Raw genomic sequence first — 25,580 nt, 5'->3', positions numbered from 1 at the left:
TGCCAAATATTAAAAGAACACAACATATAAGTAGAAGACTGGGTTTTTTTCATGTCAAGGTTTAGTTTGAACATCCCATCTGTAGTATATCCTTTTCTTGCGAAGACATTATTTTTAGTAGGATATATAAATCAGCCTTATGGTTTGAGTGTAGCCAATCTTGTTTAAAAGATAGCTCGTGACCAAATTCTTCCTTATTCCCGAGTGTGCAAAACTTCCTTCATGATGACAGTTTTTCAAAAGGTAAACTTCAGCTCTACCTCGTCGATTCTAGCAACTATTGTTGATTGTTGATCCCTCAACAATATATTTCTATCCTTAGCTTTAGAATATGATTTAAATAAACCACGATCATGATAACCATAGCGCGTAGCGCTAGTGTCTAGTCACCACCTTTCAGATCCTCCAATCACATTTACTTTTGTGATCATGGCAACTAATTCTTCTTCAGTCAGGTTCACCTGTGCAGTAAGACGACGCCTATTTGTATAATTCCTTTCCATATGCCCAGGCTTGTTACAGGTAAAGGAAGGAAATTGTACCATTTCTCTTGGGGGGGTTCTGATTTTTTTTTACTCTTCTAGTTGCAAGATCCATGATTCTGAACTTTCATCTTGTTTCCCTTTGGTTTTAGCCCAGATTTTTAAAGGCACAAAAAAATGTTGGGGCCAAAATTTCAGTGATAGCTAGTGATAAACATGGTCTACCACCGATAGACTCTGGTAGATTTTGATAGATGTATATAGAAGTCTTATCACAATTTTTTTTGTTATTTCAACTCTCAGCTAACATTACTTATATAATTCAAGTAAGAAATAAAAGTCTATCAATAATAAAAGTGATATGTAAAATAATAATAATAATAATAATATAAGTGATAGAACGAAGAAATCTATTAGTGATAGAATTATATCACTATCTATCAATAATAGACTTTTATCATTCTATATCATTGATAATATCATATTTTATTTCTGTCACTAATTTTATTTCTATTACTAATAAATATGTATAGAAGTTTATCATTTATATACTTTTTGTTGATACGTATATAAAAAGTTTATCAGCATGTTGATAGACCTTGATTAAAGTATATATAAGCATAATTGATAGAACTAGCATATGACTGATTTTTTTATAGAAGTATATCACTCGTAGAGTCTATAGAATTATATGTGCAGTCTAATTATCAAATAGAATTTGATAGAATTATATGTTCAATTTAATAATCAAATGATATCAATATATCAAAGACAACCGACATTAAGGGGCTTTAATAACAATGTCTTTAATGTCGATTGCAACCGACATTAAAGCCTTTTAATGTCGGTTGTCAACTGAAGTCCAGAATCCATTGAAGCCCTATAAATGACATTGATGCCCAAAATCTATGTCCATTTTTTTCAATTATTATCTATTTTTTAAAAAAATTGTTGTCGAATCAATTTTTAATATCAGTCAAAAAGTTAAAAACGCCATTATATGTCTCGTGTTGGGTTAGGAAATGTTCGTTATTGTTATTTATTTAAAAAATATAAAAAAAAAATTTGCATGACAAGCCATCAATATTTGTCTTCTACCTATGAATTAATGAACTCAAACATGAAATATATTAATAGACAAAATAATACACTCTACCACAAAACTAAATACAAAGTTACCTATAATGAAGCATACTTCTATAATAATTTATCCACAAACAAGAATTAATATTTCCAATCCATTATATATACTCATCAAATATCAAATAAACACACTAATCACCAACATTTATATATCTATAACACACTTTCATAGAACAATAATTATAATTATCAACCACCTCTATAATAATCATTTCTCTCATTCACAAATATCAACTAGTACTTCCATGAATACTTACACCATATACCCCATAAACAAACAAAAATTATACATAAATCTTCCAATAAACAGATTTGCATTCATTCTAAGCTAGTATTTATATTCTATTGAGACAAAAAAATAAGAAGTACATCCTTACACAAATCGGTCAACAAAACTTACTCATTGGTTTGAATTACGTCAATCTCTCCTTGGGTATATGCATTTTTTGTATTGAACTACAAAGTGGAAAAAAAAAAAGATAAACTCAACATAAGTTTACATCCATTTATTAAATTAAACTAGTATATAAAAGATAAATAATTTACGTACGAGGCTAGTAATGGAAATAGTAGGATTATGCACTATTTCGTGCATATACTTTTGCACATAATATCCGCATCCTACAGAATCTAATTGACGGGGGCACTGCATATAAAGAAGTTGAAAAAAATTATTCTTATATTCGAATGAACATAAATTGTTAAAAAATGAATGCAAATTTGCCTTACGGGTTTCCAGTTTGGAGAAGACCGATGGTGTTGGAGATCGTGCTTGGCTTGCCATGTTTTCAATCCACTAAATAGGTTGAAAATATTAGTTAAACATAAATACTTCAATTAAAAGCTAAGAAAGTTCAATTCCACTTACATATTTATAACTCCATGAAAATCCTCTTGAACCTTACTTCGAATAGAGTCCAAAACATAAACACAATTTTCTTGTTGATTGATTACAATCAATATCCAATGATAATTATAATAAGCAACAATTTTGAAACATTAGTATGCGTATAATGAAAATTAAACAAAAAAAAAAAAAAAAAAACACTAAAGAACATGTATTTACTTACACTGCGTTATATGGAATAAGGACTAATTGGTCCAAATTAGTCAGTTCTAGCTGATTGGCTAAATTTCTGGATCGAATATCTTAAGACTTCACGTGTGGCGATATTCTTACTTGATCAATTATAAAAAAAAAAAAAAACTTCTTCGTAATATCACGAGCACATTCATCCCAAAGATACCTAAACAAAGTAAAAAGTTATTATTTAAACATGAAACAAAATATACATGAGTAAATCTAGATGAGTAATACTTATGCAATGTATGTCAAAATACACATGTAACCTATTTTAACCATATTGCAATATTGGATCAGATCATCGCGACCTAAATAAAAAATTTGTATCTTCCAAATATATGCTCATTCAAATTGATACGGATCATGTCTATATCGTTCATGTTATGCATGACAGGTCCATTCAAGAGTTTGATGGTACCATTGGCGTCAGTATATTTGGAGGACTGCCAAAACTCTTAATTGTTGAATGGTCCTACCATAACCAAAGTTACAAAAATTCAAAGTACGAAAAATAATAAATAACAAAACTCATATACTGAAAAAGAGGCATACTTTTTTCTTGTCAACCATAACTACAAGTTCACAAAGCCATGTTACAAAGTTGCCCATTGCTTGATTTAAGGACTATATTTTTTCTCTTCACAGGAATTGGTATAGGCAAATCTTCTCCTATGACAATGTCAATTAGAACTTTAACAATTAAGCATGACACATCATCATTAAATGTTGTGGTTACTGTAACAATATTATTTACAGTTCCTATAGCCAAGTGGCATGGTGTCCTCTTAACAAATTTAAAAGAACTAATGTAATGCATGGTTAAGCACAAAATGATTAAAATTTAAAAGTCACAACAAATAAATTACCTCCAAATCTTCTTTAGGCATCTTCTCAGTATCTTCTTCTTTAGATGCACTTAGTGGGACATTTCCAACAGATGATTTGGACTGATGAGATTGTCTGCTATGAGTTTTTTCTCTTGACACTTTACCATGTCAAACATTTTTTTCATTAGAGCCTCCTTCAATTTCTTGGCTCATTGAGGACTTTGGTTTTATTAATTTGAAATATTGGGAATGGGAAACAAAACAATCCATTCCTCTAACACGTCCCCAATGTTCTTCTATACCCAATGCTTTGGTCAAAACATCTTAACCTTCATAGACTTCAGCCAGTTTATCCTATAAAACATATTACAATTTTCACACAATATCTATATCATCACAAGTTTCAGACATTATATATATGTCATCTTAAATTTTGCAAAATATAAACTTACCATTTGATTGGTACATTCTCGAGTGGTTTCATCAAAGTATTCATTATTTTCTCCCTTTCGTGCTTCTTTCCATAAAGTCGCCCGATAAGAAGGATCACTTGATAGGTTCTACATGAACATACATATTTAATTAGTATAAACATATTAGAATAAAAGATTTAATTTAAGTCGAAAAACTTACTAATTCTTGGGCAAGATTCACATAACCCTTCCAAGAAATGTGATGATTATATATACATTTCGCACGTCTTTCTTTTTGAAGTCGACTGATTTCTTGTACAACAAATCTAGTTGAAGTTACCTATCAAAACAATGATAATATTGACATTTATTTAGAATGACTTACATCCCATTCTTCACTCAATCGTTCATTAACAAACGATGTCTATGATCTTGCTTTATATGAGAATATTGTTTGGGAGGAAATTGCAAGACCGAGGGTTCATCCTTAAATGGAAGTATGAACTTTTGAGTCAATGTGGTCTTGAAAGTCCAAAACTTTCTAGATGCAAACATGAGTATACCATATTTGGACTTAGAGTCCACATCGAACGACATCTGCACAATGAAAAAAGTAGTAAACAATAAACTAATAAACTATTATGCACATGAATAGTTTTAGAAACATACCGCTACACGATCAAAAAATTTATCTTTTAGATGGTTCTGAACTTTTTTCCAAGAATTATACATTATAGGTATTTGTTGTCAAACACAAACTCCTATATAACTTTGCATCTTATTTGCACCAAATCCAATTGGTTGTCCATGTTCATTATAATCAATGGCCAACTATTGTCCAGATGTTCTTATTTATGTCAACTCAGACATAGTAGTTGGGCCACATGGAATACTTATTCTGGTATTTTTTTTTTTTTTTGGGATCATATTTCTATCATCTTCGCTGCTACTTGCTAAATTTTCCACGTCAATTTGCAAAAAAAAAAAAAAAAGAAAAAAAAGAAAAAAATTACTCACACAAAAAATATATAATCTTAATATTTAAATACATATAACCATAGTAAATGACATATCATGTTTAATACAATATTTATCAACTCATCCACCCTCACAATAATTCTAATGTATGTGGATGTTATATCATCAATCTCAATAGATATAACAACATTGGGTATTCTTTGCATACCTCCACAACCACACTCTTATAGCATATCTCCTATTTCATCTTCATAAAAATCATCTTTAATTGTTCGTTGTGGAGATGTTAAAACAATTGATCAACCCGAATTTGCGGAGTATTTTACATAGAATACTTGTTTTGCTTGAGAGACTAAAATAAATGGGTCTGATTTATGTCCAATACGATGGAGGTCCACAATAGTAAACTCAAACTCGTATGTTTTGACTCCAGTTCTATTCTCAACCCAATTACATTTGAATAAAATAAATGATAATCCATGATAGTCAAGATCCCATATTTCTTGTATTACACCATAAAAGGTCATATCTGACATGACAGGACTTTTGTCCTTAGCACTAGAGACTTACATTCTGGTAGCCGTTATACTAACTCCACTATTTTGAACCCTTCTAATATCATCACGATTCTTTGTGTGATAGTAGTAACCATTGACCACGTAACCAGAAACTTTGAGAGCTAATGCAACCTACGATATATTTTATAATAGTTTAGTAGTTAACATTTAATTATACATCAAATAGTAGGCCTCTAGAGATTATCCGTGTGAACAACCACCAACTGAATGTACGACTATGCTCTTCTTGAAGCCACTTTCTACTTTTACTTTTATCAGAATTGAGCTTAGACAAAATATCCATATGTTGCCTATTATAAATTACAAAGTTAGTAGATTATTGAATAATCAAGCAACCTAAAACAAGAATAAGATGGCAATCTACATACTTGACGTAAGGAAGCACATCACTTACATTTTGAATGATATAAAAATGAGCTTGATCCAACTCATCCTTACTCGGTCTGATAAAAGAAGCAGCTGACAATGCTCTATCAATGTTTGAGTTCGCTTTCTTTGTTGATGAGCTTAGCCCACTAGAATTAACACCAGATACAAATTCAAAAAAAAATTCTATAGTCTCTTCGAGAATATAATTTTCTCCAACACATCCTTCTGATTGATTTCTATTTCGTACATAAGTTTTCAACACTTTCATGTATCGTTCAAAAGGATACATCCACCTCAAATAAACAGGTCAACAAAACTCAACTTCTCTTACGAGATGCACTCAAGGTGTACCATTATTATGAAAAATGGTGGTGGAAAGTACTTCTATAAGAGGCATAGAGTGATAACTATATCCTCTTGCATACCCTTTAACTGAGATGAATCGATTGCCTTGCAACATATAGCATTAAAGAAGAAGCATAGGCAAGTAATTGCAAGTCTTACATGTTTGGGTAAAATATCACGAATGACTAAAGGTAATAATTGTTGCATAAGAACGTGATGGTCATGCGACTTAAGTCCGTAAAGTTTCAAATCTGTGAGCGACATTAAACTTTGAATGTTCGATGAATAGCCTTCAGGTACTTTAATTTCTGATAGTATCTTACAAAAGCTCAATTTCTCAGCTCGTGTTAATGTATAACATACGGGAGGTAAAAAGACTTTTTTCTCTCCTACTTGAGGGGCTAACTCTGATCTAATGTTCAGTTCCACCAAATCTAATCGAGTTTTTATTTCATCCTTCGTTTTACCAGGGATATCAAGCAATGTGCCAATAAGATTTGCACATACATTCTTTTCAATGTGCATCACGTCTAAACAATGTCGCACGTCAAGATACTTCCAGTATTCTAACTAAAAAAAAATAGATTTTTTTTCCAATAAGTTGAAGGGCTATCTCCACTGTTCTTTTCCTTGATATTTTTTTACCAAATGAATATTGATACTTACTTGTTTCTACAAGAATTTCTTCCCCATTCAATGGTTCTTGAGCAAATTCTAATTCTTGTGCGCCATTAAAAACTTTCTTTTGTTTCCTATATGGATGATGGCGTGGTAGAAACTTGTGATGCCCGAGATATGTCATCTTCTTCCCTTTTGGAAAATAAGTGGATGAAGTTTTCTCTCCACAAATTGGATATGCATGATATCCTTTAACCGTACAACCACACAAGTTACCATACGCAGGAAAATCATTAATGGTCCATAATAAAATAACTTTAAGCATGAAACGTTGTTCTTCACATGCATCGTAACATTCTACCCCATCTTTCCAATTTTTTTTCAAATCATCTTCTAACGGAGCTAAATAAACATCTATGTCATTTTTCAGTTGTTTAGGACCAGATATTAGTGCAATCAACATAAAAAAATTTTGCTTCATGCACAACCATGGAGGACGATTGTACGTCACTAACATCACTGCCCAACAACTATATCTACTACTAAGATCTCCATGTGGATTTACCCCATCTTTCGAAAGAGCAAGATGAAGATTTATAGGTTCTGACCAAAACACTGACCACAAGTTGTCTATTACTTCCACGATAGGGCATCTTTGGGATGTTTTAATAAATCTTCTGTTTCTTTTTTTTTAGCATGCCACGTCAATAAACTTGTCGTTTCTTTATTTTGAAACATTCTTTCAAATCTTGGAATCGAGGAAAAAATACCACATGACTTTTGTTGGGATATTCTTAGCCCTTTCCTTTAAATTTTTATGAAGCTTCCATCTTGATGTACTGCAAATGGGGCATATATTTGCATCAGAGAGTTCTTTTCTAAACAAGCAACAATCGTTACTACATGCATGAATCTTCTCTACTTCATTCCAAGAGTACCCAACATCTTTTTTGCTTCATAAATAGAAGTTGGAATTTCATTAGGACTAGGTAATATGTCATGAATTAATTCCAACAACTCAGTGAAACTCTTATGCTCCATCCAAATTTAGCTTTCAAATTATATAACTTTACGAATGTAGATATTTTGGAAAAAGTTTTACAATTTAGGTACAATGGTTTTCTTCGCTTCTAATAATTCTTCAAAATTATCAGATGTTTCATTAAATTAGTTGTATGTAGCCTTAAACATTCCAATTAGGTCGTCAACATCAACATCATCCTCATCAACTTTGTCTCTTTCACTAGTAGACACATTTTCATTGTTTCTCTTAATCGGTAATGATTCACTGTGAAAAATCCATATTTGATAACTTTTATCTATACTATTAAAAGTAAGTGATATCTTATTGTGTTCACATTTAGAGTTTTTGCATTCACACACTTCAAACATGAACAACTCATGATATTCGGTATACTTGAATGTTGTAGACTGTTTTTAATAAACATCTCAACCCCTAAACCATACTCAGCAAACATTCTATTCATTTTCATCCATGACTTATCCATGATTGTAAAATATGCAACTTAATCTATAAAAAAGACAAACAATAACAAGGGAAAATTACGTAACTGTAAGCTTGTAAATGTAACCATAATCAACCATAAGACCTAAAACATTAACAAATTGGTTCTGATATACACTTGAACCACACCAAGCAAGACTATCAACTAAGTACATGTTTTTTAACTAATTTTATTCAAACATTAACAAATTTCAAGAAGCTTAATCATTGGAACAAAACATAAAATGAATGAAATAGCACTTGAACCACACCAATCAATAATTAATAAATTTCAAGACTACCAACCAAGTATAATTCTTCAATTAATTTAATTCCAACATTTCAAAATTTCAATAAACTTAATAAAATAAAAATAAAATGAATGAAATAACTTTAAATTACTAAATTGAAAATTCATATGAAAATAAAATTTTACCTTTCCAAACAAGCAACTTAAACAACCCACAAACTTGAAGAGATCCGAACTAAAGCTCGAAGATTGGAACGTTGGCGAGCACTAGACCTTTGCGAGTTGAGACGGAAAATCTGACAAACGACGAGCTGACCATGATGCCGGCGATCCACCTCTACGACCAGAACCAGCTGGACGAACGGCAAGCTGACCCACCGGAAGAACAACCATGACGAATAACCACCGGAAAACCAACCGGAGAACAACGCCACTTAAGGGCCACACACTGGTGAAGAAACCCCGAAAGAACACTCAAAGACCCACTGGAACACGCAAAGAACAATGGACAACCCACGCACCAGCGAATAACACCCTGAGAACACCCACGCGCCGACGAAAACCAACCGAACAACAAACGAAAAACACCCATGACGATGACCCACCACCGGATGAAGCCCACGACGACGAAGATCCAAGCAAAATCGATGATGACAACCTACGGGAACACCTCGAGAACACCTACGCGCCGACAAAAACCAACCAAAAAACAATCAGAGAACACCCACGACGATGACTCACCACCGGAAGAAGCCCACGACGACGGAGATCCAAGCAACATCGGTGAGGTCAACCCACGAACTGATGTGCACGACCAATCTGAGAGAGGAGAGGGTTTGGTAAGAGATGATTTGGTAAGAGAGAAGTGAAAGGAGAGAGAAAATTTCATTTAATTTGAAATAGATTTTTAATAAAGTAAAAAATAATAATAAATGAGAGGCCTTTAATGTCGATTTTAAACCAACATTGTAGCCCATCTTCAATATCTGTTTAAAACTGACATTAAAGATCTTTTTTTTTTTAAAAAAACCGACATTATACATCCGAGAGCACTTTTTTCAACCGACATTAAAGCCCAAAATTCTTGTAGTGTTAACATGTAAATCATTTGAAGCTTTGTCTGTGATTCAATGATCTTTGATTTGTAACCTCATATATCATGATTGTATATTAGTGTTATCTTTTTATGTTACTTATAGACAGTAATAGAAAAGTCTATCACTAATATACTTTATATCGATAAACTCTGATAGAAGTATACAGAAATTTATCAGTATGGTGATAGACTATGATAAAGGTATATAGTAGTATCAGTAATAGACAATGATAGAAGTTACGAGGAAATTATACTTATTCAATACTTTATTTGTTTGATGTTTTTGTTTAGTGATAAATTATTAGCAAAGGTCCATCCAATGGTAAATAAATTTTTCCTTCAATCCTTTTTATCAATTTGTAATTTCTTGCCAAATTTGCTTAACAATTTCTAGCCCTTCTCGAATTTCTTCTCTCTCTCTCACTATTCTAATTTCTTCATGTGAAGTTAATTATTTTGTCAACCAAATTCAAAAAAGATTCGACTGAAATCAGGTCCACATTGAGGATCGTGGAGGTGTCAAGAGCAGCCAACTGCGCTAAGCCGAAACAAGTCACAATAATTGCTAAATATTGGCATTTATTAATAATAAAAAATCAGATCGCCACATTTGCATTATTTTTAGCTTATTTGCTATATTTACAAATAATTTGACTAATTTTGGCGGATAATATACTTTCCATTCAAAAAATATATCTATTTTGATAAACCAATTTCAATTACATATTTACATATAATAATAACATCGTATACCTTACTCAAAGTTAATTCTCCATGTGTTTCATAAATATAAGTTCTCCACCAACCTCCAAACTGTCTACACGAATCCCTATCGCTCGCCACTTGTTTTTCCCTCTTCTTGTCACATGGGCTTCAATGTATAAGCTTGATTTTTAGCCTTATCCACATCCCCACCACATTGAAAGACAACCCAACAATTTTGCAGTACAAGTAAACACACAAGTCCAAATTCAAAATGGTGAGCATATTCCTCTACCCCTCATCAAGCAAACAAAAACACAAATAGTTCTTATACTCATCAATATATTATCCCCTCACTTAAACATGAAAGAACAAATATTAAAACCCACAAAAGTGAAAAAAAAATTAGTGAAAAAGAACAATGAGGGGCACTACTATACAAGGAGAAGCATCATCATCATCAAAAGAAAGCTCCTATGTCCAAGAACATGGGACAGCAAAGCGCACAAAGCTGTTGAGAATCACAGGAAGAAGCTTATTGGGTATAATGATCCTTGTGGGTATTGGAATTATTATATGTTGGCTTATTGTGTTCCCCAAAACCCCAAACCTCACTGTGGAAAGTGGCCAAGTCATACCTCATCGTTTAACTGACAGAAAGCTCCAAGCCACCATAGCTTTCACTGTCAAAAGCTATAACCCTAATAAACGAGCCACCATTCATATGGATTCTATGATGATGATAGTCACTGACATGGGTCAGACGTTTGCGTCAGTCATCCCCAACTTCACCCAACCACCTGGAAATCAGACCGTTTGGACCTCTGCCATCCAAGGTAACTTCATATACCCATTTGGGCACATGAAAGAATTTGTGAAGGCGGAGGGGATCAGTCCAGACCTTCGATTCTCAGCTAAAGTCAGGTACAAACATTTGACTTCGAACATAGATATATAATCAAATGTCAAATGTCAATCCTCGTTTAGTTTTATTGATACCAAAATGTTTATTCCGATTAAATACTGTTTTTGGGCTTTTATATTTTCAATAGGGTTGTTTTTAATTATAGAAAAATGAACCAAAATATTTATAAAATATAGTAAAATTTTATAACTATCAATAGTAGATGTTGATAGACATTGATAGATTTCTATCAGTGACATTGATATACACTGATAGTCAGTGTCTATCAACGTCTATCATTGATATAGTTCTAAAAGTTTTGCTACCTGTAAATATTTTAAATAGTTTTACCATTTGAAATAATTTCCCTTTTCAATAAATGTAAAATTAGTCTCTCAAAGTTAATTCTCACTTAAATTAGTTAAACAATAATAATAATTTCTAACTAACAAAATACACAATGTGAATATATACGTTTCTTAAATTTATAGTAAAAATATTAATAGATAACAAATTATTTTTTTAAAAAAAATCAACAATAAACTAGCAATAGCGACTCAATTTGAGGTTTATTGAAAGTTAAATAATTAAAAATATAAATACTAAAATTGAACCATCTTCAAAATATAGAGACCAAAGTAAGTGTATTTTTATTTAAAGATTATATTTTAACCCAAAGTTGTAATATAAATATTTGTTATCCACTTTCTAAAAATGATGGGTGTGTCCTTATTCAGTTACATTATGAAGAGATGGACATCAAAAGCTCGGATATTGGAGATCTATTGTGGTGGCCTCAGGCTTAAGTTCAATGATTCTACACCTTTTGATAATAAAAAATGCACTGTTGATCTTTGAAGATTTCATCTGGCTGTGTTCGTTGCTCAATAATAATCTCAAACATTGTAATTCAAAGTTTAATTTAATTTATTCTGTTAGTTTAATTATTTATCTTTGTTGAATATAGAGTTCCTGTATTTATTATTTCTTTTTTCTTTTTTTTTTGTAATTTTATGATTTTTATTTGAATAATAATGTAGAAGAATGGTACATGCAGGATTTGAGAGAGGTTGAGGGAATTTGCTTTTGGAAGAGTTGACTAGAAAAAATTAGGTGAAATTATATAAATTATGTAATTTGTTCGAATGAAGAAAAAGAACTAAAAGCATAATGGTGAGATTGTTTAAGAAGATTCATAATTTGAAGCCTCTAAAACTAATTAACTACTTGGAGAAAAGGTAAAGAAAGTCTCTATTTATTTTTTTTTTATTAAGAAAGATCATATATAAAGAAAAGAATAATTCTTTCTTCTAGGGTGAATCTTGATTGATTTTTTAGTCTCTTTGTCTCCATGAATGTAATTTTTTCTATATCTTTTATATATATATGTGTGTATTTCGAGCCCAAATGTTACCCATATTTTAGAGGGATTGAAGAGATAGATCAATGTGGGTATGAATTAATGGGCAAGGTGTTTTTCAAAACCAATATTTCAATTTTGCCAACAAGAGTGTAACTCAAATGACATAGTGCTTGTACTATCAACCTCGAGGTCTGAGGTTCGATTCCCCCACTCCACACTTTAATTACAATATCTTTCAAAAATAAAATAATAATAATTTTTCTATATCTTACCCTCAAACAAACAAAAATGGAGGGAAAATTTTAAATGGGAGATAAAATCGGTTGATAGATGTCTATCATTTGATAGAGACTAATAGAAGTCAATCATGGATAAAGATTGATGGAAATCTATCAAAACCTATCCGCTAGAAAATAATTAAATTATATTTTTTTAAATAAATAATTTTCCTTATTTTCTATTTTTGAAAATCCTCTTTAAAGAATGGGTTTACTTTCAATAAACTAATTTGGAATAAACACTTGAGAGATTGATTATACCCAAGAATTAATTTGAAGCGTTTAGCTGAATTAGTAAAATGGTACATATTTATAATTAATGATATTACTTTTGAACGTAGTGTAATCCAAATAAATTTGTACCGTTATTAAAAATATATTTTGTGGTAAGTGCTTAAACTTGAAGACGTTCCAAACACGTTAAGCTGTATGCTCATGTCGATATAAGTTTTCATTCGTTAAATATGGTGGTTAGTAGTGGAATTTATTTGCCAAAACTTAGAAAATTACATGCACCTATTCATTGAAGACAAACACCTATTGTTAACTTTTATGGTAGCCAATTCATCTTGTGAAACTTATTGCACAAGCAAGATTTTATTTTAAATTTATGTTTTGTGAGTCTAATTGGGGCTAATTTTTAGATTACCCATCTTGAAAGCCCTAGGTTTTCTTTTATGTGATATGGGGATGACCTAAGGGAACGAGAGTGGGAAAAAAAGCAGAAAATCGGAGAAAAAGACTGCAATTCGGTTTTTCAGCGACAACTTCCACAAAGCTGTCGATTGTCGGAGTTTGAACCGTTGAATCATGTTGACATTTGGTCATCCTGTTCGAGACACATAGGGCCTCATTTTGAACGGTTGAACCATTGTTTGAAGCTCTGGTTTATCCGTAATCGCTGTCGAACAGAATCTATAAAACTTGGTTATTTTCATTCTTTTTATCTCTCACATGTTCATCTTTTATGTATCAAAGCATTAGTAGGTAGTGAACCTTTGTATGATCGATTTGGGTTTTTTCCCCTCAATTTTATCATAATAAGAAAATTTGACAAAGGGTGGACTCCTCACAAGTCTCGTGGTTTTTACTCTTCACATGAAAGGGGCTTTCCACATATAATTCACATGTGCTATTTGCTTTTAGTCTTCCAGAGTTTTGTGGTTTATTGTTGTCCATTGTTGGTTGATTGTTTGGTGATTATTTGGTGATTTATTTGTGGTGTTTTGGAGAACAATTATTTCGTTGATTATTTTGGAAGAGATCCTAGTGGGTTGTTGTTATATTGTTTAGGTCTTATCAATTGGTATCAGAGCAGAGTTTTAATTTAATCATTGTTATGGAGTCTATTAGTAATGGTGGAGGTAGTTTAATGATAAAACTGACATCAACCAATTATTCTACCTAGAGACGATGATGGAGAATTTGTTATATTATAAAGATTTGTTTGGTCCAATTGAAACAACCACAAAAGCAGGTGGCCCAATTTCTAAACCTACAAAATCAGAGAAAATGGAAGAAAAAGATTGAGAAAAGTTAAAGAGAAAAACTTTAGCGACTATTAGCCAGCGGGTTGATATTAGAATTTTCAACCACGTGTTTAAGAAGTTCGACCCATATGAGTTGTGGAAGAAATTGGAAGGTCTTTGTGAAAGGAAGACTACACATAACAAAGTTTGTTTAATCAAGCAACTTGTGAATTTGAAATTGAAGAGCATAAAGTCTATTTCTGAGCATCTGAATGATTTTCAGGATATTTTTAATAAGCTAACTACTATGAAGATTGATTTTGATTGTGAATTGCAGGCTTTGTTCTTGTTGAGTTCTTTGTTCGACAGTTGGGAAACCTTGGTTGTGACTATTTGTAACTCTGCTCCAGAACGTGTTTTGTCTTTGGATGTTATCAAACAAAGCATGTTCAGTGAAGAGATAAGAAGAAAGGAGATCGGAGATGATAATTCACATGCTCTTGTTGCTGAGAATCATGGAAGAAACAAGAGTAAGAGACCTAAAGACCATGGTAACTCAAAAAGGAGGTTCAAATATAAAGACAAAAAGAATAGGACATATCATTATTGTAACAAGTTTGGTCATATAAAAAAGTTTTGTTGTTGTTGGAAGAAAGAACAAAGTAAGAAGCAAGACTCACAAAAAGAGGAAGATGATAAAAATACTACAACAATTATTTCTCAGAGTGATAATGTTGTCACCTTGATTTGTGCAACCAATGAGTGTCATCGTGTAGAGAGTTCAAACACAAATTGCGTGGTAGATTCAGGTGTTTCATACCATTGTGTTTCCAAAAGAGAGTATTTCATGAACTATCAATCTTGTGATTTTGGTAGTATGAAGATGAGAAATGACAGCTCAACTAGCATAGTTGGGTTAGGTGATATTCGTGTGAAGAAAAATGTTGGATGCACACTTACATTAAAGAATGTGCGCCATATTCCTGATTTACGTCTTAACTTGTTATTTGCAAATTTCCTTGATCAAAAAGGATTTTGACATACCTTTTGCGATGGTAAATGGAAATTGTCTATGGGTTCAATAATAGTTGCTCGAGTGAGTTGTGTTGCTCTTAGTATAAAACAACCTTGAACATATATTCTTCTGAGTTGAATGCAATAGAAGAAAAGAATTCTCCAAATTTGTGGCAGCGAAGGATAGGGCATATGAATGATAAAAGGGATTAAATTGTTGGCAGATAAATCTCTTATCTCTGTTAATAAAATAGTTTCTTTTGACCCTTGTGATCATTGTTTGGTAGGTAAGCAACATAGAATTTCTTTTACTGGGAAGTCCACCAAAAGGCAACAAAAATTGGAGTTAATACATTCTAATATTTGTGGGCCTATTGTGGTGGAGTCACTTGGTGGCAATAAATATTTTGCCACTTTTATTGATGATGTTACTCGAAAAACTTGGGTGTATGTGTTGAAGAAAAAAAAAAAGGAATTACATATAGAAGGTTGATCTTCAAGGGTAAGTTCTTTATAAACCCTATTTTCCCATTTTCTCAATTCTTATTGGCATGTGGTAAATTTAGAGTTGAATGCATAATTTTTTATGTTTGAATTTGTAAAATTCTGTATTCTGTAAAAATTGAAATTTGGGACCGATCCTCGCTTTCGCACTGGACCTTCATCAATTCATTCAATTGGATCATGTTTCAGCTACAATGATAACCTTGGATGTTAGTTTTTTGCTTTAGGGTTTAATGCTACTAAATGTCAAATAAAACATCTCATATTTTATTAAAGAAATAAAATGTTTGTACAATACAATTACAAACTACAAGACCCTACGAGACTTAGGGCATCAACCCCAACAATCTCCCACTTGTCTTAAAGCTAGTAGAGTGTACAATATACAAGTCATACTAATATACTAGTGTTGGAACTGGTGTCCTAAATCTCTTTGTAATGTCGTAGTTTGTAAACTTTGTATAAACATATTGTTGTTATATAAGTGTTATTTTATAAGCATACACTCAGTCCAATAAACTAAGATCTAAGTTATTTCATGTAATTTAAATAAGTATGAAGAGACATACAAGTAGAACTTGTTTAAATAATAACCTAAACGGTTTGTAGTAGATGGTAAGGTTGGGTACCTTTTCCTGGTAACACTACGGATATGACCCGCTTTGTAGGTGTTACAAGTGTTGTAAAGTGCTACAAATGATCTAATCCTGATCATTCATGTGGAGACATGTGAGCGGGGGTATCCTATACAAAGAGTTTATATAAAATCGGACTATGAAATTATTAGTCTTTTTATATAATGCTAATAATAATAGAGACTTACATTTCACTAAGATGACCATAGATGACATGACCTGAATCCTAAGTGAGTTGTGAACTCCTACTCATGAAGCCTTTGATTTGTATGGGTGAGAGTGGCCAGTTTGCCAACTCAACAAGCCTACCATTTTGAGGATTCATCTTACTGGGGAGATTGAAACACAGCTACACAAGACGGAATTCACTCATTCCCCAATGCAAGAGCAAGTAGATAAATTGCTCTCTTAAGGGCTGATTCCGGGTCTTGAACATAGTGGCCACACCCTCTCCTAGCCCGAGAGGGACTTAGTCATAGTAGAACTATGACTTATTGTGCATTAGAGAAATCAGTGGTACTTAAGGAGTTAGATGTAATTACAAGGGCAAAACGATATTTTGGCTCAACTGTACTTACGAGCAATTTGTGAAGGGCATCGCACTATTGATTGGTTATATTCAGTGGACACAGAAATTTATCTGTAGAGCGAAGAGTGCAACTGTCGGTCTTTAGTGGAGTGACCAACAGTTAACGGATGTTGGATAATTTAACTAAAGAGTTTAATTAATTATCTAAATACCGTTAGAGCTTCAATCTACAGGTCCATAAGGTCCCCTCTATAGCTCAACAAGAATTTAGTCGTGGTTTAATTTGAAGTGTTCAAATAAATTGAGGAAATTAATTATATATGATATAATTAATTATAATATAACTAAGAGAAATTTGAATATGATTAAAATACTAATTATATAAATGAGATTCATATAATTAAATTTAAATATAAATATGATTTATATTGAGAGGAATTAAATATTTGGATATGGTCTAAATATCAAGTATATGGATGAGATTCATATAAGTGAATTTAATTAAATGTGATTTATATTAAATGTCATTTATGGTTGAGAGAAAATAAAATCTATAGTTTCTGTTGTATTCGATGCAATATAAAACTATAGGCTATATGTTATATTTGATATATATATATATATATAAGAAAGTAGTTATTATATATTTTTTATTTTATTAATTTAATTGAAATTAATTAAAGGGAAAGAGTTACAACTCCCTCCCCTCATTCTCTCAATTAATATACATAGGATTCAAGTTGGTTGTGTAGGATTTTATTTCCTGAATTGACTCTGAGAGAATAGTTCCCTCTAAGAAAAAAAAAGTTCTCCATAGAAATTTCCCTCTCTTCCTCTCCATCTCATTCCCTCTTTTAAGGATTCAAGCAAAGCCCACAACTCTTGCTTGAATCCTTTATCCCAATAGAATACATAGGGTTCTCAAGTGATGGTGTCCGTTCTTGAAAAAGGAGATCCACATGGAGAAAGAGTTCCGTTCGTGACTTGTACGAGGGAGTTCTTGAAGAAAAGGTTCTCCAAAGGTAAGGGTTTCTGAAACCCTATATAATTTGTTTTAAAATATGCTGTAATTTTAAGTAAATGCATACCTTATTCTGTTTTACTGTAAAACTTTATATTCAATAAAAAATGGAATTTGGGATAATCTTTGCTTCCACTGAAAGGATCTTTTCGGAAAATTTCATTCCATTGGTACACAAAACAATAAACTAGGACATAAAATGCACCCGGTAGAAAACCTCCCACTTGCCTTAGATTATATGTGGCCTGTCTCGTAGACCCATACTCTGCAGATGACCCTCAAACACCTCAGACGTGAGGGCCTTTGTAAATGAATCGGTATCGTTGTGCTCCGTAGCTATCTGTGTGATGATCACGTCCTCTCGATGCACAATCTCTCAGATGAAATGATACTTTTGCTCTATATGCTTCTTATGCTTGTGAGTCCGAGGCTCTCGAGAATTAGTCACAACACCACTATTATCACAATAAAGGGTGATAGACTTTGACATGTCTGGAACCACTTCTAGATCAGTTAGAAATTTCCTGAGCCACACAGCTTCCTTAGAAGCTTCACAAGCCACTACATACTCAGCCTCCGTGGTGAAGTCAGCAATGCACCCCTACTTAATGCTCCTCCAAACTACTGCTCCTTCGTTAAGAGTGAACACAGATCATGATGTAGATTTCCTAGAATCCTTATCAATTTCAAAATCAGAGTCTATGTATCCTGTAAGGATTAAATCATTAGAACCATACACGAGCATGTAGTCCCTCATTCTCCGTAGATACTTGAGGATGTTTTTAACGACGATCCAATGATCAGATTCTGGATTAGACTGATATCTACTGACTATCCCCACTGCATAGCACATGTCAGGTCTAGTACATAACATTGAATACATCAAGCGGCCAATAGCCGATGTATAGGGGATCCGTCTCATTTGATCAACCTCTTTAGGTGTCTTAAGACACTGTTCCTTAGACAATATAACTCCATTTTTGAAAGGGAGTAAACCTCTCTTGGAACTCTACATCGAAAATTTCACAAGCATTTTGTTATATAGGATGTCTAAGATAAAGCTAGCGCTTTGTTCGTTCCATCTCTAAAGATCTGAATGCCCAGAACAAACTGCGCCTCTACCAAATCTTCAATTTAGAATTGGGTCGCTAGCCAATTTTTAGTTTCAATGAGTAGCCTACATCATTTTCAATTAGTAGAATATCATCAACATAAACGTTAGAAATGTCACACCCCCTCTCGAGTCTTGTCCCCTAGACCCAAAAGAAGATGTGAAGAAAGTTGACACCACCCTTGTGATATCAACTGCCCAACTTTCACCAACTACAGATAGCTAATATGTATGAGCCTTAACTAATTTTTACAAACAATTACAAATGTTCATACTATTACACAATATTAGCTTTAACAATCCTAATAAGTTTCAAAGATAACGCAATCTGAGTCTCGCTCTATGAGAGAGTAGTAGTTCTAGACCTTGGGCGGCTTTTCTGAGAACGTCCTGCTTTTGCTACCTGGGGGGAAATAAAACAATGAAAAAAATGAGCTAAAAAGCCCAGTGAGTGGCACATTTTAAACGAAAATAAGTTTTGTTTTACTAAAACAATTTGGGAAAAAAATTCATAAGAATGTAACCCTCCCAAACTGGTAACTGGATATCCCTGGCATGGTCATGTATTTCCCTGGGTATTCTCATGAATTCCCAATATGAATGATGTGAAAACAATCCCAATACGCTTATAGCCCGCCAAATGTGCACATGTCGACAATATCCCGTTCGACGTGCTATAGACACGCTAACAATTTCCTAGGGTACAATCCCAGTTTCCAATGCAAATTACAACAAGCAAAATAACAAGAATCACATTAACCAATAAAATCCAGAAAAACACATTTCCCGATCATGCCAAATTCTAAACTTTACACATATATATAATAGCATATGAATATAATTTATATAAAAATAATTAAAACCACTCACAGTCCTCTTGTTATTTCCTCGGGAATTCTCCTAGAATAGCTCCTAATCTGAATTCCTTGAATTCCACTTCTTTATAAAGAAATCCCAAATTCATCCAAAGTTCCTCCAATAATTCTATTTTAGTCTTAAAAATAACCTTAAAGTAAAATAATCAACTTACCCCCTTCAAAATACCGAAAAATAAGCCTAACTTTCCAAACATAGCTTATTAAGGCTATTTTGTAGGCTGATAGATGTTGTGGCTATAAGGCTGGGCGTTGCAGCATGCAGACGGGTGCTACTAGACGTTAGGCCTACCACAGGGTGGGCTTGACACGACGCTGGGCGTGGCACGATGCTGGGCAATCGTGCGCATGAGGGCTGGGCAATATGATGCGCGCAAGCATGCACTGGGGTGCTCAACCGCGAGGTCGTCCGTGTTGACAAGCGTCCACGCACGCCTGGTGACGGGTGTTCGTGTGCGTCTAGCAATGGGCATCTGTGCGCACCTGGCCTATACGATCAGCTGGGCCTTCTGTCTTCCAATGCCAATTCCTCACTCTTCACAACTCCAAGTTAAATGGAAACCTAGAGTCACCTACTACACTTCCTTTTGGACACTCTCACACTAATTTTACTTAATTTGCATGAGTAACTTATGCAAACCAACTCCCTTAAGTTGTCCTATTCTAGGCGTCCAAGCTTGCCCAAATCTTGACACCTTCACCTCCTTGCATGTCCAGGTGCCTTTTCCTTGTGTTGCCAATGCCTCCCCCTTGACACCACTACCATGACGTGTCCTCATCTCCTTAGGCCAACACAAATCCTATACTTTGCATGTCTTCTTGTGCATCCACCTCACCCTTGTTTAAGCTCAAATCAACGGTTAGCCACTTATTCAGACTAGCTATTAACCTAACCTTACTCTTCAAGTCACTCCTTGTCAATGCATATCCCATCCTATGGTCGTATACCCCTCTTGATCACATGGCATTGTCCAACCATTGGCCCCTCCTTGTGCCCACACTAACCTCAAGACCATCGCATGCCCCCCCCCCTTGGCTGCACACTTCTTTCCACACATGCTCTCCTTGGCGCATACCCTTTTCGGCCAACACATCTCCTCATGCGCTCATCATCCACACTTAGGCCATCACATGGTCTCTTCATCACACACCAACACAATTCAACGCCAAGTCTCTTCGCCTAGGCCATCCTTGTCGTATGTGTCCATGAGGCTTTCCTAACCTCAAGATGGGCTTAGCCATCGCATGGCTTCATTGCAAGGAACTTGCCTCACATGCGTTCAAATAACCTCGAATCACTTGGTTGCCACACACTCTACCATCTAACCTCGAATCACTTGGTTACCGCACACCCTACCATTTCTAGCATTTGGCAAGGGCTTAGCCACCATCTATTCACACATAACCTCAAAGAATCCCTTGTGGTCGCATCCCTCATGCGTCCACTAACCTCAACGCCTTCCCTCTACCCTTAACCAACAATCTAAATTCCCTCAATGACAAGGTCATCGCCTAACACATGGCATCAACGCATGGTTCCAACACTTAGCCAAATTTTTGTCCTCTTTATTCCACTTACCTACAACTTATGTTTTAGCCTTTAAAGTCTAGTTTTCAACACTTAAGGTATTTTCCTCCTCTTTCATTCCTCTTCAACCATCCTTACTATCTAAGTTTTAACCTAATTTACTTAGGTGAAATTTTGAGGGTTTACAGGATTAGTGGTACTTAAGGAGTAAGAGGTAATTATAGGGGTAAAACAGTAATTTGACTCAGCTGTAATTATGAACTACTCATGAAGGATCAAGTTATTGTAATGGTTAAATCTATGGATGCAGGAATATTCTACAACGCGAAGAGTGCTGCTATGGGTCTTTAGTGGAATGATTCACGGTTAATGAATTTTCATTAACATAATTATAGAGTTTAATTAGTGAATGTCGAATCATTGGAACTTATAATCTGTAGGCCCATTAGGTCCCCCTGCTAGCTCACAATAGGTAAACAAGGACCAAGAGTTTTGAAAGAATTTGGTTTGTTCAAATTAAATAAGGGAATAATTTTAATTGTATATGATGGAATTAATATAATGTATATAATACATTATACATAAAATTTATTTTGAATGAGATTCAAATTAAACTTTATAATAAAAGGATATTTATTATTTTAATATGATTCAAATAATTAATATGAATAAGAATCATATTAATACTATAGATTAAAATTTAATGTCAGTGACATTCATATTAAAGTTATAGGTTATGAGAGAGAAACATTTAAATGAGATCCAAATATTTAATAAATTAAATACAAGATATTTAATTTTGCAAATTAATTAATTAATTTACTTATTAATTATTGTAATTAATAAATTATTTAATTAAATTAAATAGGATTAACTTAATTAAATGAAAATGTGAAGTGGGAAATTAGAAAAATCACCCTACTTCACGTTAAACAAAAAAGGGAGGGAAATTTTCAAGTGGTTTTGTTATGGCAAAGAAATGACTTCCCACCTCCCTCTCTTTTCTCTTAATGATTTTACAGAGAAATGAGTTCTTTGTGAAATCTCTAGAAAAACAACAATTTCCTTTTTTTTCTGCGGACAATACCATGTAATTAGCATGCTTTAAAGAGGAGAGGGAAGAGAAGAAGATACTATTCACTTTTGTTGAAAATCGTTCTTCACGCACTCCTCTTCGATGGTCATAAACACGGCAACGAACACTTCTTCGGACAATACCACCAGGGCTTCCTCGCAATTCTCAAAGATCTCAAGTTTTGGACTTGTGGGCTCCTGATTGATTTTGGTAGGAAAGATTTCTTTGAGAGGAAGAAGGAGTTTTGCAAAGGAAAAAAGTTTTGAGTAAAACTATAGAGAGGAGACTCACCTTCTCTAATTTTCCTCAATCTCTGTCAAAACAAAGAACCCCCTTTTGTTAATGTGTGAGAGCATGAGTAGAGGGGAGTTACTAGAATAACTCCCTCCACTCATGATATCTCCCATTGGGAGTTATCATATAAATTTAATTTATTTTATAATTAATTTTTTTTAATTTAAATGGAACTACAAAATATATATTATCTCATTTAATATATATTAATAATTAATTAACATTTAATTAACTAAATTAAATATCATATATTAATTTTTTTATTTAAATCATATTCAAATAAAGTTCTCTTAAATAACCTATAGTTTAATATGAATCTCATTCATATTAATTTTAACATATGAATCTTATTCATAGAATTATTATTTGAATCTCATTCAAATATTTTTCTCCATATAATAAAGTATAATTTTGTAGCTCACAAGAAAATCAGTTTTATATCATAATGCATCAACATACATTATGTAATTGTATATTATACAATTAATTCCCTGATTCAATTTGAACAATTTAAATTGATCCAAAAAAACTGGGCCTCAAATTATCCTTTATGAGCTTGCAACGAGACCTAATGAACCAACAAATTAAAGCTCCAATTATACAGGATTATTTAATTAAACTCTTTAATCAAATTAACCAACGTTCATTAACTGTCGGTCACTACATTAAAGATCGACAACCGAACTCTTTGCACTATAGATATATTTCTATGTGCAATGGATATAACCAATCAACAGCACGTTGACCATTCACAAATTGCTCGTAAGTATAGTTGGATCAAAATTACCGTTTTACCCATATAGTTACATCTAACTCTTTCAGTACCAATGATCTCTTTAATGAACAATTAGTCACAGTCCCATTATAACTAGACCCCTCTTTGGCTAATGAGGGGATGAGGGTCCTCATTGTTCAAGACCCAAAATTAGCCCTTAAGGATGGAATTTACTCATTCTCCATCTAACTTCTTCAGTACTAATGATCTCTCTAATGAACAATTAGTCATAGTTCCATTATAACTAGACCCCTCTCTGGCTAATGAGGGGATGAGGGTCCTCATTGTTCAAGACCCAAAATCGACCCTTGAAGAAAGAATTCATCTACTTGTACTAATAAAGGGAATGAGTAAATTTCATCTTGTGTAGTTGAGTTCCCAGTTCCCCACTCAGAAGAATCGCTAAAATGGTAGGCTCATTGAGTCGGCGAATCCAGACACTCTCACCCATAGAAATTAAAGGACCACCACCTTCATAGGTAGGAGTTCGCAACTCATTTAGATTATGGTCAAGTCACCTATGGTCATCTAGTGAAATGTAAGTCTCTTCTAGCAATGATGTTATAGAGAGAGACTAATCATTTTGTGGTCCGGTCTTATACAAATTCTATATATAGATACCCTCACTCAAATGTCTCCACATTAATGATCAGAATCAGATCATTTATAACATTTTACAACAATTTTAACAATTACAAAGTGGATCGCATCCGTAGTATCATAAGGATAAGGTACCCAGCCTTATCCATTTACTACAAGCCGTTTAAGTTATTACTTAAACATGATCCACCTGTATGTCTCCACATACATGTTTAAGTTACATAAAATAACTTAGGATCTTAGTTTATTGGATTGAGTTAGTGCACATAAAATAAAAATTATTTTATTAATAACAATTTATTTACATATATTTACAAACTATGAGAATACAAGAGATTTAGGACACCAATCCCAATAGCGAGGAAGATCAATTAAAGGCATCCCAAAAGTGTTTTTTTGATTTGATTGTGACAAGGAAATTTTTTAAGAAAACAGTGTTCTTCAAAAGGTAATTCCTCTCAACTCAATTTATGTTCTTGAATCGATGCTTAGCCTGAAATTTATTTTTCATTCTCCTAATTTCAAGACAAAAGCGATAAATCGCTTTCGCTGTAGGATTCAATCCCTTTAGTTAATATGTTATTTAAAATAATGGTTTATTATTTTATATATGAAATTATTAATTAAATATATATCTAAGGTTATTTTATGAAATTTGAATACTATGTGGTAGACATACATGTGGATCATGTTCAAGTAATAATCTAAATGGTTTATAGTATATGGATAAAGTTAGATGCCTTATCCTGGTGACACTATGTATACAACTTATTTTATAATTGTTATAAGAGTTGTAAAGTGTTACAAACGATTTGATCCTAATCGTTCATGTGGAGACATGTGAGTGGAGGGATCTTATACAAAGAGTTTGTATAAGACTTAATCGCAAAATGAATAATCTCTCTTTATAACACCGTTGACTGAAGAGATTAACATTTCATTGGATGACCATAATGACTTGACCTTAATCCTGTGTGAGTTATGAACTCCTTTCTATAAGGACAATCCTTTGATCTGTATGGGTGAGAGTGGCTAAATTCGCCCACTCAATATGCCTACCATTTTAAGGATTTATCCGAGTAGGAAGCTAGGAACATAGCTACACAAGATGGAATTCACTACTTCTCGTCTTTAGGATAAGTAGATTAATTGTTCCCTTAAGTGCTGATTCCAGGTCTTGAACAAATGTCCCTCCCTCTCACTGGCTAGAGAGGGT

The 25,580-nt window shown here is 33.2% G+C and overlaps 1 protein-coding gene and 2 pseudogenes across 1 annotated transcript; 1 reads left to right on the top strand and 2 right to left on the bottom strand.

Annotated features, from left to right (window-relative positions):
* Nucleotides 1-2,489: 2,489 nt before the first annotated feature.
* On the bottom strand, nt 2,490-3,526 carry LOC150034321 (uncharacterized; annotated as a pseudogene).
* A 178-nt stretch (nt 3,527-3,704) lies between these two features.
* LOC150034320 (uncharacterized) lies at nt 3,705-8,984 on the bottom strand (annotated as a pseudogene).
* A 1,773-nt stretch (nt 8,985-10,757) lies between these two features.
* Nucleotides 10,758-12,239, top strand: LOC120083674 (NDR1/HIN1-like protein 10). The gene is made up of 2 exons (XM_039039512.2): nt 10,758-11,313; nt 12,031-12,239. The coding sequence occupies exons 1-2, from the start codon at nt 10,811-10,813 to the stop codon at nt 12,149-12,151; spliced, it is 624 nt and encodes a 207-aa protein (XP_038895440.1). The 5' UTR covers nt 10,758-10,810; the 3' UTR covers nt 12,152-12,239.
* Nucleotides 12,240-25,580: the final 13,341 nt, after the last annotated feature.

The sequence above is a fragment of the Benincasa hispida genome, chromosome 8 (genome assembly GCF_027475165.1).
Source record: "Benincasa hispida cultivar pf3 chromosome 8, pf3_genome.v1.1, whole genome shotgun sequence".
NCBI lineage: Eukaryota > Viridiplantae > Streptophyta > Magnoliopsida > Cucurbitales > Cucurbitaceae > Benincasa > Benincasa hispida.
Note: the sequence above shows the minus strand (reverse complement) of the source record. Positions and strands in the feature narration are given on the sequence as shown.